General features: G+C 47.2%; 1 protein-coding gene across 1 annotated transcript in view; it reads left to right on the forward strand.

Moving 5' to 3' along the window:
* The window catches only part of HELZ2 (helicase with zinc finger 2), a 90,421-nt gene that overhangs the window by 23,437 nt on the left and 49,617 nt on the right, over positions 1 to 17,367 (forward strand). Inside the window, exons 2-6 of the mRNA XM_063147290.1 lie at positions 1,650 to 2,405; positions 3,633 to 3,980; positions 7,748 to 7,931; positions 12,198 to 12,305; positions 14,956 to 15,470. Of these exons, the coding sequence (XP_063003360.1) occupies positions 1,768 to 2,405; positions 3,633 to 3,980; positions 7,748 to 7,931; positions 12,198 to 12,305; positions 14,956 to 15,470 (1,793 nt within the window). The 5' untranslated portion in view covers positions 1,650 to 1,767. The remainder of the gene's footprint in view (positions 1 to 1,649; positions 2,406 to 3,632; positions 3,981 to 7,747; positions 7,932 to 12,197; positions 12,306 to 14,955; positions 15,471 to 17,367) is intronic.

Raw genomic sequence — 17,367 nt, forward strand, 5'->3', positions numbered from 1 at the left:
GAAATTCCCTTTTCTATGCTACTGTTAAAGATACGGGAGCCCTGTCCTCCTTTCCATAGGGTCAGCCTGCCCTGAGATGCAAGGCAAGAAGTTGGAACCAGAATGCACCTGCTTCGATCAGGACAATGGGCTGTATTTTTAAGCCCCCAAAGCAAATTGAGGTTATTGAAAGCGGAGAGTGGCTCTTATCATGTTGATGCATGGATCTCACCTGAGTTTGTAAAACTGGAGGGGGCTTTTAACAGCCCTACCTCTGCCCCCCAGAATGCACTGATTAGTTGAGCCCCCTCCAACCATGTGCCTTCCAGGTGTTTTGGACTTGGCCAGGAATGCTAGAAGTTTATTTATCTAATTGGGACCCCACTTTTCTGCCAAAAATGGCACTCCGGGCAGCTAACAAAATAAAATGCAGATTAAAAAACAAAACGTTAATGAAAACACGTCCATTAAAATACAATTCGAGACACAATGATAAAAGAAATAGCACCCAACCTACTATTTATTTATTTATTTATTTATTTATTACATTTTTATACCACCCAATAGCCGAAGCTCTCTGGGCGGTTCACAAAAATTAAAACCATCAACAACCAACAAGTTAAAAACACAAATACAAAATACAATATAAAAAGCACAACCAGGATAAAACCACGCAGCAAAATTGATATAAAGTTAAAATACAGAGTTAAAACAGTATAATTTAAATTTAAGTTAAAATTAAGTGTTAAAATACTGAGTGAATAAAAAGGTCTTCAGCTGGCGACGAAAGGAGTACAGTGCAGGCGCCAGGTGGACCTCTCTGGGGAGCTCGTTCCACAACTGGGGTGCCACAGCGGAGAAAGCCCTGCTCCTAGTAGCCACCTGCCTCACTTCCTTTGGCAGGGGCTCACGGAGAAGGGCCCCTGTAGATGATCTTAAGGTCCGGGTAGGTACATATGGGAGGAGGCGTTCCTTCAAATAACCTGGCCCCAAACTGTTTAGGGCTTTAAATGTCAATACCAGCACTTTGAATCGGGCCCGGACCTGGACTGGCAGCCAATGAAGTTGTAAAAGGACTGGCGTAATATGATCTTGCCAGCCAGTCCCTGTTAGTAGACGGGCTGCCCTGTTTTGTACCAGCTGAAGCTTCCAGACCGTTTTCAAAGGCAGCCCCACGTATAACGCATTGCAGTAATCCAAACGAGAGGTTATCAGAGCATGGATAACTGTAGCTAGACTATCTCTGTCCAGATAAGGGCGTAGTTGGTATATCAACCTAAGCTGATAAAAGGTGCTCCTTGCCACTGAGTTCACCTGTGCCTCAAGTGACAGTTCTGGATCGAAGAGCACCCCCAAACTGAGTACAGAGAATAGAGCTCAGTACATAGGTGTATCTGTTTCTCTCTCTCTGTGAGTGTGTGGGCGACAATTTCAGAAACACCTGGGATCCGCTGAAGTTACTCCAGTAGCTCTAGTGCAGTTTCCTCCAAGCTGGTGTTCTCCAGATGTGTGGGAGCATCCCCCCATCATTCCCAGCCAGTGGACACCCCTGGAGCGCACCAGGTTGGGCGAGGCTGCTTTCGTGTGCCTTCGGTAACTGCAGAAGGACGGCTGTCCTGTTCCAACGCTCCTGCTGACTTTTTAATTGTGCTCCCTTTTGCAGTCTCTAGGATTTGGAGAGCGCAGCCAGAAGTCCACCTCGCTGAGCGTTCCGCAGCTGGTCCCTGATCCATGTCACGGGGGATTTTTGTTCTCTGTTGAACAGAGTTTATCGGACCTTTGGACAAGATGCCCCACCTGAACGGGGTTGTTCTGGCGCCGCTGGACAGCCTCCAGGAGCAGCTGAGCCTGTACCTGGCCTGCTCGAAATGCAGCCAGCAGGAAAACGAGAGCACCTACAGGCTGAAGGAGGTGGACCACCCGTGCACGATGGACATCCTCCTAGCCAGGTGCAAGGAGCAGCAAGGCAAGCTGTGGCGGAAAGTTGGCAGGAGGCCCAGGCTCCCAAACCCCACCCATTATGACATCTGCTGGTACAACGTTGTTGGCTCAGGTTGCACAAAGCACAGGAACCGCTGCACCTTCGCCTCAAGCCGGGAGGAGGTGATCGTGTGGACGTTTGAGAGGAAGAACAGCATGGAAAGGCACGTTCTGAAGACGCTGGTGCGGCGGGCCCAAGCCCCCTTGGCCAATGGCCTTTGGGAGCCCAACGTCTCGGAGGAAATTCGTAGCGAGTTTGGGGGCCGTTTCCAAGAGATTTGTAAGTTCTGTTTTTACCGAACCCCACAAAGGATCTGCCCGAAAGACTTGGCTCACAGCTGCAAGGGCCACTGGAACGCGCTGTTGGTCCACGTGATCACCGACGGCAAGATGAAGGAGCAGTACACGGAGATCCGGCCCTGCCCGGGGGCCGTAAAGACCTTTAGGTATCTTGGCAGTCTTAGATCAAATACATTGCAGGCTATTTAATTATTGGTTTAAGCTACTTTCGATGAATGAGGCCAGGCTTCCAAAGATGTGTCTTCTCGAGCAGATGGCCAAACCTTTAAAAACTTCCTGGCTTTATAAATTTACAAAGATGTTACCAAGTTATGGCGTCAGTTTGCAAGCAATTAGCATTTCGAATACCAACATAAGAAATGCCGTTAAACTTAGGATTTCAGACATTAGAAGTCAGACTGATATAGCTGCAGTGTCAAAATCAAGGGCCATGAAATGGCTAGCCAGAACAAAATTCCACTTTAAAGAAGAAAAATATTTGTTCTTTGATATGAAACGGGTCCATCGAGTAGCCTTTACTCGGCTTCGATTTGAGCTGATGGACACAATGATGTTACAGGGTAGATTCCAAGGTATTCCATCGAAAGATAGACTATGTATATGTGGCAACCCTGAAATAGAAGATTTAGCCCACTTACTTGAATATTGTTTATATTCAAAAATGAGCCTCGTGTGGCGCAGAGCGGTAAAGCAGCAGTTTCTGCAGCTGAAACTCTCCCTATGGCCTGAGTTCGATCCCAGCGGAAGCTGGTTTCAGGCAGCTGGCTCGGGTCGACTCAGCCTTCCATCTTTCCGAGGTCGGTAAAATGAGTACCCAGTTAGCTGGGGGAAAGTTAATAACAGCCGGGGAAGGCAACGGCAAACCACCCCGCTATAAGGCCTGCCAAGAAAACGTCAGCGAAAGCTGGCGTCCCTCCAAGAGTCAGTAATGACCCAGTGCTTGCACAAGAGAGGTTCCTTTCCTCCTTTTCCTATATTCAAAATGTAGAGAATATTCTCTCTCTATGTTTTTAATACGCATGAGAGTCTGGACAGCCAAGGATAAATGGTTCTTTCTCTTACGTGGTTCTAACTATTTTGTGACCCAGAGGGTTGCTCTCTTCGCTCTTAAAGCAGCCAGCATAAGGAAAAAAGAATTCGAAAAAATGGATCAATTAATAAGTTTTTAATCAAATGTTGTAATATACGAGGGGTCTTATTAACTGTTAGTCATATATAATATCATATACGAATTGTATATTGTTTTAAAATTTTCAATCATAAATTTTAAGTAATGTCTGTTTGTTTTTAATGATTATGTGATTTTTTGAAATGGTCAGAAGACTTATTCAATAAAGGTATTCATTCATTCATTCATTCATTCATTCATTTAGTTACTGCAAGGACGGCTTTGCTGGCAAACCGTGCAAATCTACCATGCACCAGTGCATCTTTGCTCACAGCGATGTGGAATTGGCGGTCTGGGAGGCGGAGGAGCGTTGCGGCTTGGCGCGCGGAGACCTTCTGCGCCCGCCGGTAGGTTGCAGGGCGGAAGAGGAGGCCTCGCAGCCCAAAGTCCAATTCTACTGCAAAGTGTGTCTGGTGACCTGTGACTCTCAGGAGAGCTTTGAGAACCACTGTTCCTCCGTGGAGCACACGCAGCTGATCGTCACGGACACCATGATCGAGTGGACTCACCGGGCCCCTCCGTACGACCTGAAGACCTTTGCCCTTTGCAGCCGGTAAGCAGGACTGTTTCTGTAGCTTGCTTATTCTTTCAGGTGTATATTAATTTTTAAAGCTCAGAGCTTACCCAGAATCATTCCTAGGGTGGTACCCAATGTGAGTCTAAGGCCTTTTCTACACCTGCCTTTCCCCCCCAGGATTGTCCCAGGATCGTCCCAAATGATGCACAAGGGATCCCGGGAGCAGGGAGGGATGACCCCTCCATTTTCCAGGGGTAACTGAGACTTTGGTTATCCCGGTTTTACCTGTGGTCCTGGGACAATCCCGAGGACCACAGGCAGTGTGGGTGCTCATCCCGGTTTCTTTCCTCCTCCCCGTGAGTAGCGGGGTGAGCCAGGCTCGGGGGAGTCCAGGGGCATCGGGGATGGGTGTGGAGTGGGATCTTTTCACTGGAGCGCAAGTGCACTCTGGCTCCTTTTCTTTTTTTAAAAAAAAATGGCGGCCACAACAGGCGCGCCACCCCTGTGCACTTCCAGGGTGTCGTGTGGTCATCTGGACACAGGCTGATGATCCCGGAAGTTGGAAATCCCGGGATCATTTCCCCTGCGTCCCTCTATACCAGTGGTTCCCAAAGTGGGCGGTACCACCCCCTTGGGGGCGGTGGGATTGCATAGGGGGGCGTTAAGAGGCAAGGGGGTGGCAGGGGGGCGCTCCAGGTGGTCTTTTCCAAGAAGCGTCTCTCCAGAAGGTCTTAAAACCCAGGGACATTTTTTATGGGAGAAGATAGTTTGGTCCCAAGCCATACACGGGAAGAATCCACACATGTATTAATACCGTTTAAGAAGAGTCCTTTTAACGGTGAATTGAAATGTTTCAAAAGCACCAAAACGCTAATGAAGAGACATACCCTGCTTGGTGTGCCCTGCCACGCCGGCTGCAAAACAGAGGCATTCGCTCTCTTTTCCCTCCCTCCCTTGGCAAGTCTGCGGTGGGTGCTTTGGATTTTGAATAAATATTCAATTAATTGTTACTGTTTTGAATTTTATTATTATTATTATAATAATAGGGTCGTTGAAAACCGCTATTCTGAATAATGACTTTTATAGTGTAGGGTAGGGGGCACTGGGCATGAGTTCGTGGAACCAAGTGGGCGGTTACCTGAAAAAGTTTGGGAACCACTGCTCTATACCCTTAGGTGTAGAAAGGGCCTAACTTAAGTCTGGTTCATTTCAGTGGGTCTACTCTAAGTAGGATTAATTTTGGATACTACCCAAAGACCCGGTTCAGAGGACACGCTAAGCCCTTGTGGTTAAGCATTTTGAGTTAAACCTTATGGCTTAGCATGTTGTGTGACCCATTCCTAAGCATGGTGGCTACATGATCATGATTTAAACACACTCACTAACCATTTGCTGGAAAAGGATTATCAGGCTAGACTACTGTGTGCTTAATGAAATAGGCAATGTCCACGAAAGTTTATGCCATAATTTTATTTATTATTTTATTTTATTTATTACATTTCTATACCGCCCAATAGCTGGAGCTCTCTGGACGGTTCACAAAATGCATTTATTTTATTTTTTAAAGATTCTTGGCCACCTTTCAGGGCATTAGCTGTCCCAGGGCGGCTTACATTAGTAAAATACATAAAAATAGTTGAAATATTAAAAGCAGTTAAAAACATAAACACAACAAAATAGCAATAAAAACAACAATAAAGCCAATAATAAAACCAGCAGCAACGAGGATAAGAGTTACGACAGCACTCATATCACGAGAAGGCCGCCGTAAAATAGTGTTTTCAAGGGCTTCTTAAAAGGCTGCAATGACGGATCTCCAGTGGCAGCTTTTTGCAAAGGTGTGCCTCCCCCTCCTGTATTTGTTATTTATTTATTTATTTATTTATTTATTACATTTTTATACCGCCCAATAGCCGAAGCTCTCTGGGCGGTTCACAAAAATTAAAACCACAGTAAAACACCCAACAGTTTAAAACACAATTATGAAATACAGTATAAAAAGCGCAACCAGGATAAAACCACACAGCAAAGTTGATATAGGATTAAAATACAGAGTTAAAACAGTAAAATTTAAATTTAAGTTAAAATTAAGTGTTAAAATACTGAGTGAATAAAAAGGTCTTCAGCTGGCGACGAAAGCAGTACAGTGTAGGCGCCAAGCGGACCTCTCTGGGGAGCTTTAAAGTCTTTTAAAGTGCCACAAGGGTCTTTGTTGTTTTTGTATGCTCAGTGGGAAATCTGACCGCCTTCCTCTTTTTCATTGCTGATCTGGTGGCCAGACTTGAAATTGCATATGTTAGTCAATAGAGTCCATGAAAAGTGCTCCGGTCTTCGATTGATGGTCCCCAACATTCCATCACACTGAAAAGTGACCCAGAAACAGAATGTAGGGTGGAGCTATACAAATGAAGGGGTGGCGTTATGCAGATTGGGGCAGGCTTGACTCTTAACAGCCTGCGGTCATTCACAAGGATAAAGGAGCAGATCTATAGACACAGACACAGGCCGTTGCTAGATGAGGAGTTAGCCCGGTGTGAGGCCCGGGCTCCCTGCTGTGCATCCAGATGACGCACAGGGGATCCCGGGGTCAGGCCGGGCTAAGTCCTCCCTTGACCTGGGATAAGCGGATCCGCTTATGGCCCGGTTTTCCGCAGTCCCGGGCTGAGCCCGGGGCTGTGGAAGGTCTAGTGACTTCCGTGGCTTTTCCTGGCTGCTCGCTTACTCGCGAGTAGCCGAGAGAAGCCACGCACTGGGCACAGCATTCCATAGGAGCGCTGTGCCCATCGGGCCGGGGGGGGGGAATCATCGGGGGGGGGAGATGGGGGCCGGGGGGAAAAGCGGACCCGGCAGGAGAAATTGGGGGGGGGAGAGCGGAGCCAGGGTGGGGAGATCATGGATGGGGGGGGGCGCGGAGGGGGCATCGGACATGGCAGGCGGGTGATCGGGTGGGCATGGCTAGTGGGCAGGGGGGCATCAGACATGGCGGATGGGGGGGGAAGAAGAACGGGGCCAGGGCATGGTGGATGGGGGACGGGCATGGCGAGCGGGGACGGGGGATGGGCATGGAGGATGGGGGATGGGCATGGCAATTGGTGGGAGGACGGGCGAGCGAGTGGGCAGGGGGTCATCAGGCATTGTGGGGGGGGAAATGAGGGACAGAGGAAGCGGGGAACCCTTTATTTCTTTAAACAAAAACACTTACTGTTCCGTTGGTGCGCTCCTGCGCCCTTTAAGGGGAGAAAAAATGGCGGACGCGACGCGGCTTCCCTCGGCCCCGTCGTGTCTTACGTGTGGACAGGGCCTACAGGCCACGCTACTTCTAGCGCAGCCTGGCCCCTCCTCCCACACGGATTATCAGGTAGGTCTTTCAAGGCCCACAGACACACCATGGCATCCCAAACTGCACTCGATCCCTTTATCTCTGGAGTATGGAAAAGCTCTCGTGAGCTCCATTGCAGTGATGGGTGGGACCAAAGTGAATGGGATAGGACCAAAATGCAACACACACCCCTGCACAAAAAGCAGCCCAGCGTATTTTAACTCAAAAGTTCTTTCTTTAAAAGGTTGAAATGTCTTCGGAGAGGGCGTTGCACCCTTTTAGAATGGTGGGGGGAAACACATTAAATCAGGGAACTGCTGTTGATATTTGGGGGGAAGGGGGTGGCGTGGCTACCCGGAGGATCTCCGGAGGACTTGGATTGGGACCCCAGGAAGGTGAAGGCCTGAAGACCGTCTTCACACACACACCCCGGCATAATCTCATATAAAGAAATGATTGCCTGTGGGCTGGTTTCTCCGTGCAGAGCTGATGTCTGCGAATATGGGCAGGATTGCACCAAGGCCCATTCCATGGAGGAGCTGGAAGAGTGGATCCAGAGGGCAAAGGTTGCGGAGAGCAACAAGAAGCTGGCCAAGCAGGACGGCCTCCTGGCTTATCAGGACCGCCTTCTTGCGGAATACACAGGAAGCCACAGCAAAGCCTTAATTGTAAGTTGCCGGCCGCGGAAGGAAACTGTGGTGCTGAGGGAAGGCCTGTCTGCCTTTTGGTGAAATAATAATAATAATAATAATAATAATAATAATAATAATAATAATTTCTTACCCGCCTCTCCATTTTGATCGAGGCAGGGAACAATAGTAAATATAAAATACATAAAATGAATTGAGAACATAATATAACATTGTTAAAACATCCTAAAAACATTCTAAAATCCCCTTGGATAGGCCTGCAGGAATAGGGTGACCCTATGAAAAGGAGGACAGGGGAAACTGGTGAAAATTCCCTCTTCATCACAACAGTGAAAGGTGCAGGAGCTATACTAGAGTGACCAGATTTAAAAGAGGGCAGGGCACCTGCAGCTTTAACTGCTGTGATGAAGAGGGAATTTCACCGGGTGCTGCATGCATACAAATGACACCTGCTGAAATTCCCTTTTCAATACAACTGTTAAAGATACAGGAGCCCTGTCCTCCTTTTCATATGGTCACCCTATGCAGGAAGAGATCAGTCAATAGCTTTCTTGAATGCTAAAAGACTGTCAAGTTGACGAGTCTCCTCCGGCAGGCCATTCCACAGTCTGGGAGCAGCAGAAGAGAAGGTCCTCTGGGTAATACCTGTCAGCCTAGTTTTGGCTGGCTGAAGGAAGTTCTTCCCAGAGGACCTGAGTGTGCGGGGCGGATTGTACGGACAAGGCGATCCCGCAGGTAGCCTGGACCCAAACCATGTAGGGCTTTAAAGGTGATAACCAGCACTTTGTACTTCGCCCGGAAACTAATTGGCGGCCAGTGAAGGGATTTTAAGACTGGTGTAATGTGGTCCCCCCTAGGTGTACTGGTGATTAGCCTGGCTGCCGTATTTTGAACTAGTTGAAGTTTCCGGATTAGACCCAAAGGTAGCCCTATGTAGAGCGCATTGCAGAAGTCGAGCCTTGACGTTACCAGCGCGTACATGACCGTCTTTAGGTCTTCCTAAAGGGGCGCAGCTGGCATATCAGCCGAAGAATGTACAAAGAGCTTCCTGCTTGATCAGACCAATGGTCCACTCAGTCCAGCGACTTGCTTCCAACAGTGGCCAGCTAAGATGCTTCTAGAAAGGTGCTAAAATTCTTTTAGAGAAATCCTCTGCAGCTGGGATCTTTAACAATGGTGCCTGTGGGCAGCAATGCGCCCAAGAACACCTCTCTTGAAGCTCAATAGACTTCTTGCTTCTCCTCATTTTTGTTTTATTTCTTAAAAGACTCTTTCATTCATTTTTTAAAAATTGGGAGGCTGGCATGGTGGAAAGGGATGGGCTGCTTTGAGTTTGTGTCTTGGGGTTCAGCCCCCAACTCTGTCTTGTACTTTGCTTCTTCTGCAAGTTCCTTTCCTTTGGGTCTCACCAGTTTGCCTTCTGGGAAACAAGTGTTTTGTAATTGGCCAAAAATGCCCGCTATGGCAGTCATTTTTTGAATGAGCGAGATGCCTCCATGTGGCATAGGGTGACCATATTTTAGAAACCAAAAAGGAGGACAACATGGTCGGCCCCCAAGGGGGCGTGTCTAGCACCAAGGGGGCATGCCCACCCGAACATAGCCTTGGTCACATGTCTGATTTTACAGCACACATTTAAGACAAATCTGTTCTACAAAATAATGTTAAAACCTCAATTTTTAAAAATTTCCTAAAAAATCAATGGATGAACGGATCTGTTTCAAATTTGGTATGACTAAAGCCCTTCCTAAGAGCTACCATCGTGCCATGTTTCATGTCTTTATCTTTAAAAATGACAGAGTTATAAGCATTTTTGTTAATTCTCATTAGAGCTGCTCTTTGACTAGGGAAGATTGGAAAAATCCGGATTTCCCCTCCCCCCTCCCGGATTTGTCACCAAAAAAACTGGACAAATCCGGGCAAATCCGGTCATATAGTCACCCTAATGTGGCAGCCATTTTACGAGATAGTCCACAGCATTCTTTCAAAACTCCAGATGTGCCCAAAAAGGTTGGGGGAAGGCTTCTCTAGAGCAGCAGACTAGCCAAAACGTAGAGAGCAATCTTAAGTGTCCCAGGGACAATAGGATTGTTTGGAATCTCTCTTCCAAGGTCGGAGTTGATACTCAAACCGCAGAAGGGAGGGAATTGGAGATCCGCCTCCCTCCCTCCCCCTGCCCCTTTCCAGCTGGCGTAGAAAGAGCCACACTGGCTGACCTTCGAGATCAGAAAAGCGACCGAGGAGTTGGAGGGAAGAATCACAGAATCATAGAATAGTAGAGTTGGAAGGGGCCTATTTGGCCATCGAGTCCAACCCCTTGCTCCATGCAGGAATCCACCTTAAAGCATCCCTGACAGATGGTTGTCCAGATGCCTCTTGAAGGCCTCTAGCTTGGGAGAGCCCACAACCTCCCTAGGTCATGGGTTCCATTGTCATACTGGAACAGGACATTTTTCCTGATGACCATCTCCCTGTAACTTGAGCCCGTGATTCCATGTCCTGCATTCTGGGATGATCAAGAAGAGATCCTGGCCCTCCTCAGTGTGACAACCTTTCAAGTATTTGAAGAGTGCTTTCATGTCTCCCCTCAATCTTCTCTTCTCCAGGCTCAACATGCCCAGTTCTTTCAGTCTCTCCTCATAGGGCTTTGCTTCCAGACCCCTGATCATCCTGGTTGCCCTCCTCTGAACACACTCCAGCTTGTCTGCGTCCTTCTTGAAGTGTGGTGCCCAGAGCTGATGCAGTACTCAAAATGAGGCCTAACCAGTGACGAATAGAGGGGAACCACTACTTCACATAGTTTGGAAGTTATACTTCTATTAATGCAGCCCAAAATAGCAATATCACACTGTTGGCTCAGGAGTCCTTCTCTGTGAGCCCCTGCCAAAAGAAGTGAGGCAGGTGGCTACAAGGAGGAGGGCCTTCTCTGCTGTGGCACCCCGGCTGTGGAATGAGCTCCCTAAGGAGGTTCGCTTGGCACCTACATTAGATGCACTTAGACGCCAGGTGAAGACCTTTTTATTCTCCCAGCATTTTAACCGTCTATAAATAAATTTGAACTTGGTGTTTTAAATTTGTAATTTTGCATTGCTGCTGTTTTGATCTGGTTGAGCTTTTATATTGTATTTTATATTATGGTTTTATACTGTTGTTTTATACTTTGAATGTTTTTAATTTTTGTGAACCGCCCAGAGAGCTCCGGCTATTGGGCGGTATAGAAATGTAATTAATAAAATAAATAAATAAAATAAAATAAAGCCTGCCCCCTTCTGGTGGGCGGGGAAAGCAGGGGACCAGAGAGGTCAGGACATGAGTTGTTCTGCATCTCTTCCAGCCTCCTTCCGTTCCCCTCTGAAGCACCCTCACTAAAAAGCCCGTCAAACGAAATCTGCAGGGCAGGAGGGCAGGAAGTCGATAATAATAATAATAATAATGATAATAATTAATAAATACCTCTGCCACTCCTCCTGCCTTGCATTGGATGATCAGACACCTTGGAGTTCAGGGGCTACCCATCACTGAGGACGTAATCGATAGGGCTGTGCCCTTAAACACCTTGAACAGGATCCTGTAGAATGATTGTAGTGAGAGGCACTTTCAGTGAAGTATGACTAGTCCTTCCAGGAGATAATGTGCTTTCGCTACCATGTCCCGCCTAAGGGCTGCTTAAGAATAAGTTACCACAATGCTGTTTGCTACAACGAATAAAGGAAGGCTGTTTATTTATTTTTGGAACCTCCTTAAAAACTTAAAACTTGCGATTACTTACCCAAATTGGTGAATACTTAAATTGAATTGAAATGTTTGACTGTCAAAATCCGTGGGCATTGATCTCTTTGCTCTAGTTGCTCAAGCTCAGATTTCGATTTCCTGATTAAGCTCAGTGAACACAATTTGTGTTTGTGCGTCTTATGTGTGCACCTGGAAGTCACCCCCAAACCTGGAAGACACCCCCAAATTCATTTTAAGCCCCGTGTCCCATATAAGAAATGATGGCTTTGAAAGTAGGAAATAAATTCTGCAACCATCGATCAGCAAGCGAACACAATTTAAAACCTTGATGGTCAGTTTGATGCAAACATTAGCTTGGTTCAGACTACATGCTAAACCATGCTTCTTAACCACAAAATGGTTAACCAGCATGGTTTAGCGTGTTGTCTGAACCAGGCCAAAGAGTTACTTCAGTTGTTTACACATTCTTGACTGGGAAAGAAAGAGGAAAACTCCCCATGTTATCCTGCCACTTATTTGCCCTGGGCCTCATCTGGTCACTTCTCTCATCAGATTTCTGAGGAAGTAGACGGCGTGAAAGTTACTTGCCAGCAGCCGCTGCGGGTACAGTCGGAAGACAAGAAGATGGAGTACCGGTGGGTTTTCACCGTTCATTCCCAGGTAAGGTAAAATAGATCGCAGAGATGGTTGAACTTCGGCGACCCTATGAAAAGGAGGACGGGGCTCCTGTATCTTTTTTTTTTTTTTAAAAAAAATAATTTTTTATTGATTTTTACCTACAACAATACAATTAACAAAGGAAAAAAACATAGTACATAAACACAAAATTATATTTGTATCATATATTCAAGCTTAATCTATTAAACATAATCATACTCAACATAAAAGTGCTCCCCCCACCTCGGGATCTCATTCCTGTTTCCCAAAACTCATAGCTTCTTCTGTTGGTGGCTTCCCGCTTCCCTTAGAAAACACAAATACTAGGAACTTTTTCCAGATTCCCTCAAAATCATTCGTTTTTACTATACCTCTTTTCACTTTGATATTACATGTCAATTTATCATTAATAGCAATATCCCACACTTCTTTATACCATTCTTCAATACAATAATCAACTTGAATCTTCCAGTTCCTAGCTACGATTAACCTTGCAGCTGTCAGCAAATTCGTTATCAGTTCCTTAATTTCTTTACTACATTTAAGATCTTCTTGCAGTGAGAGTAATGCAATTCTTGGTGTATCTTCTATTTTCATTCCAACAATCTGCTCAATCACCATCTTCCACAACTTTTGCACATATTTACAATCCCACCACATATGTAAGTACGTTCCTTTTTCACCACAGCCCCTCCAACAATCTGCTGAATACTGATTATTAATCTTGTTTAATCTAACCGGAGTTAGGTACCACCTCCATAAAATTTTATAATACAGATACAGGGCTCCTGTATCTTTAATAGTTGCATAGAAAAGGGAATTTCAGCAGGTGTCATTTGTATATATGGAGAACCTGGTGAAATTCCCTCTTCATCACAACAGTTAAAGCTTTAGGAGCTATACTAGAGTGACCAGATTTAAAAGAGGGCAGGGCTCCTGCAGCTTTAACTAGTCAAGTATAGTTTGACGCTCAGGAGAAAGCTAGAAAGCTGGACAAGCTCAGGACTTTCCCAAGTGCAGAGGAGGAGGCTTAGGAGGCTGGCTTATACAGAGTCAGCTCATTGGCTGATGTAGCCCAGTATTGTCTGCGTTTAGCTGGCAACAGCAGAGGCGGGTGCCTCCGATGTCAGTGGGGCGGTGAATCCGCTCCGGGATTCAGTCACAACTCTAAAGGAGCTCTCCCAGGTGCTTGGAGAGCTCCTTTAGAATTTTGACTGGTTCTGACTGAAACCCGGAGCAGATTCACCACCCCACTGACCTGGGAGCTGCCTGCCTCCATTGGCTGGATACATACCTGCAAGGTCTTTCCAAGTCCTGTGAGTGAAGACCCTTTTATTTGGAGAGGCCAGTCATGGGACCTGGCACCTTCTGCTTGGGGCTGCTCCCTAGTTGTCCTAAGGAAGGTGGGACTTGAACCTGCACTCCTGGAGAACAAGGGGTGTGTAACTTCAGGCCCTACCATGGGGGCCTATCTGACTCTCTGGGGTTCCCCAAATTGCCCTGTTCCCTTTCACCCAACTGCCAATTGATTGGTTGTTGACTGACTTGTACGTATTCTTTAAAGGTTGAAATGCCTCATCTAAAGCTTAATTCCAGCCAGTAAGAACTAAAATAGAGCTAAAATTCGCTGCCAGTTTTTCCCCTTGGCTCCGCCCACCGCTGGAATGCGGCCCACAAGAGGTTGAATTTGGCCCTCAGCTGAAAGAGGTTCTGCGTAGGGTGACCATATGAAAAGGAGGACCAGGCTCCTGTATCTTTAACAGTTGCATAGAAAAGGGAACTTCAGCAGGTGTCATTTGTATATATGGAGAACCTGGTGAAACTTCCTCTTCATCACAGCAGTTAAAGCTGCTGGAGCTACACTAGAGTGACCAGATTTAAAAGAGGGCAGGGCACCTGCAGCTTTAACTGGTGTGATGAAGAGGAAATTTCCCCAGGTTCCCCATATATACAAATGTCACCTGCTGAAATTCCCTTTTCAACACAACTCTTAAAGATGCAGGAGCCCAGTCCTCCTTTTCATAGGGTCCCCCTAGTTCTGCGTCCCTCTTGACTTTGAGTACCCAACTGTGACACAGCATCTGGGAGAAGAGAGCCAGCCTCTTGGAGGACGGCTTCCATCCCTCGGCCTCTGGGTTATGGGCTTCGCCTGCTTCTGAGGCACCACTCTGACGCTGGGGTGGGGTTCCCCCCTCACTCCACTTCCTCTCAGGGGTCTGGAAACAAAGCCCTATGAGGAGAGACTGAAAGAACAGGGCAGGTTTAGCCTGGAGAAGAGAAGACTGAGGGGAGACATGATAGCACTCTTCAAAGACTTGAAAGGTGGTCACACGGAGGAGGGCCAAGATCTCTTCTCGATCCTCCCAGAGTGCAGGACACGGAATAACGGGCTCAAGTTAAAGGAAGCCAGATTCCAGCTGGACATCAGGAAAAACTTCCTGACTGTTAGAGCAGTACGACAATGGAACCAATTACCTAGGGAGGTGGTGGGCTCTCCCACACTAGAGGCCTTCAAGAGGCAGCTGGACAACCCTCTGTCAGGGATGCTTTAGGGTGGATTCCTGCACTGAGCAGGGGGTTGGACTTGATGGCCTTGTAGGCCCCTTCCAACCCTGCTATTCTCTGATTCTATGTTGTATTCTCCCCATTTCAGAAGCCGTTGGCGCACGTGGCCCTGCTGAAACGTGTCCCCGGAGCTGTCTTTTTCCTCCCCGTGAACGGGCCCTGCCAGGGCCTGACCTATGCCTCGGGAGGGAGATTCAAGACCCTGCGGGGATACCCGCTCACGACTGAGGTGGAGGTGTGCCTGGCGTGTCGCACCTTTGGGGTCTACGAGCAATGGCTGGTGTTCGATTTCGGCAGCCGCCCGGTGTTGCTCCGGAAGCTCCAAGCCAGGATCGGTCAAAAGGATCCCCTGTGGCGCATGGACCCGGCTGCCGAGCCCAGAAGTCAGTTTGTGGACTTTGAGCACTGGCACAGCGGCAACCGCGTGGTGGTGCCCAGCGTGGAGCGCACCGGCAAGGAGATGGAACTGCTGGCCAAGTACAAGTCTCCGCAGGAGTTTCCGCGGGGTGCCGGGGGCGAACCGATCAGTCGCTCGAATTACCGCCAGCAAATGCACAACTTCCTGTTCAGAGAGGAGTCGGCACAGCAAGTGTTGATCGCCAGGTGAGTGGCTGAAGAGCCGGCCCACGTGGGATCAGGGTGACAGTGCAGGAGCCGTGAATTAAAACGTACTGTGTTTTTTTAAAAATATTTTATTATTTATTTATTATTTATTTATTATTTATTTATTAATTACATTTCTATACCGCCCAATAGCCGGAGCTCTCTGGGCAGTTCACAAAAATTAAAAACATTCAAAGTATAAAACAACAGTATAAAACCATCATATGAAATACAATTTAAAAGCTCAACCAGATAAAAACAGCAGCAATGCAAAATTACAAATTTAAAACACCAAGTTAAAATGTATTTATAGACTGTTAAAACGCTGGGAGAATAAAAAGGTCTTCACCTGGCGTCTAAAAGCATATTATTATTATTAATTTTATTTATTTATTTATTTATTTATTTATTTATTTATTTATTTATATAGCACCATCAATGTACATGGTGCTGTACAGAGTAAAACAGTAAATCGCAAGACCCTGCCGCATAGGCTTACAATCTAATAAATCATAGTAAAGCAATAAGGAGGGGAAGAGAATGTAAACAGGCACAGGGTAGGGTAAAACTAACAGTGTAAAGTCCAAACAACATCAAGTTTTAAAAGCTTTAGGAAAAAGAAAAGTTTTTAGCTGAGCTTTAAAAGCTGCGATTGAACTTGTGGATCTCAGATGTTCTGGAAGAGCGTTCCAGGCGTAAGGGGCAGCAGAAGAAAATGGACGAAGCCAAGCAAGGGAAGTAGAGGCCCTTGGGCAGGCGAGAAACATGGCATCAGAGGAGCGAAGAGGACGAGCGGGGCAATAGTGTGAGATGAGAGAGGAGAGATAGGAAGGAGCTAGACCGTGAAAAGCTTTGAAGGTCGACAGGAGAAGTTTATATTGGATTCTGAATATAACGTAGGTGCTAAGCGAACCTCCTTAGGGAGCTCATTCCACAGCCGGGGTGCCACAGCAGAGAAGGCCCTGCTCCTAGTAGCCACCTGTCTCACTTACTTTGGCAGGGGCTCACAGAGAAGGACCCCTGAGAATGACCTTAGGGTCCGGGCAGGTACCTACGGGAGGAGGCGTTCCTTCAGATAACCTGGCCCCAAGCCGTTTAGGGCTTTAAATGTTAATACCAGCACTTTGAATCGGGCCTGGACCTGGACTGGCAGCCAGTGAAGCTGGAAAAGGACTGGCGTGATGTGGTCTTGTCGTGATGTGTACAATTTTAAAGTTGTACACCCTGCTTCTCTCCCCCTGCACTCCCCCCCCCCCCCCGCCAAAAAGGACCTCAAGTATACATGAAATAAAAGCAAATCCATCGAATCACAAACGGCAACAAATCCGCGACAGGCCCATTCAAATCAAGGAGCAGCTGGATAAAATGCATCTCTAAACAATCTTACCCTGTTTAGAACAGGCTGTTCTGAACCAGTGCCTGGGCACGGTAATGGACTGGATGAGGGCTAACAAACTGAGACTCAATCCAGACAAGACGGAGGTACTGTTAGCGGGTGGCTCATCTGTCCGGCGAGGTGATGTTTGCCCTGTCCTGGACGGGGTTGCACTGAAGGATGGGGTCCGTAGTTTGGGGGTGCTCTTGGATCCAGAACTGTCACTTGAGGCATAGGTGAACTCAGTGGCAAGGAGCACCTTTTATCAGCTTAGGTTGATATACCAACTGCGCCCTTATCTGGACAGAGATAGCCTAGCTGCAGTGATCCATGCCTTGATAAACTCTCGTTTGGATTACTGCGATGCATTATACGTGGGGCTGCCTTTGAAAATGGTCCGGAAACGTCAGCTGGTACAAAACAGGGCAGCCCGTTTACTAACAGGGACTGGCCGTCGAGATCATATCACGCCAGTCCTTCTACAACTTCATTGGCTGCCAGTCCAGGTCCGGGCCCGATTCA

The sequence above is a fragment of the Elgaria multicarinata genome, chromosome 1 (assembly GCF_023053635.1).
Source record: "Elgaria multicarinata webbii isolate HBS135686 ecotype San Diego chromosome 1, rElgMul1.1.pri, whole genome shotgun sequence".
Lineage (NCBI taxonomy): Eukaryota > Metazoa > Chordata > Lepidosauria > Squamata > Anguidae > Elgaria > Elgaria multicarinata.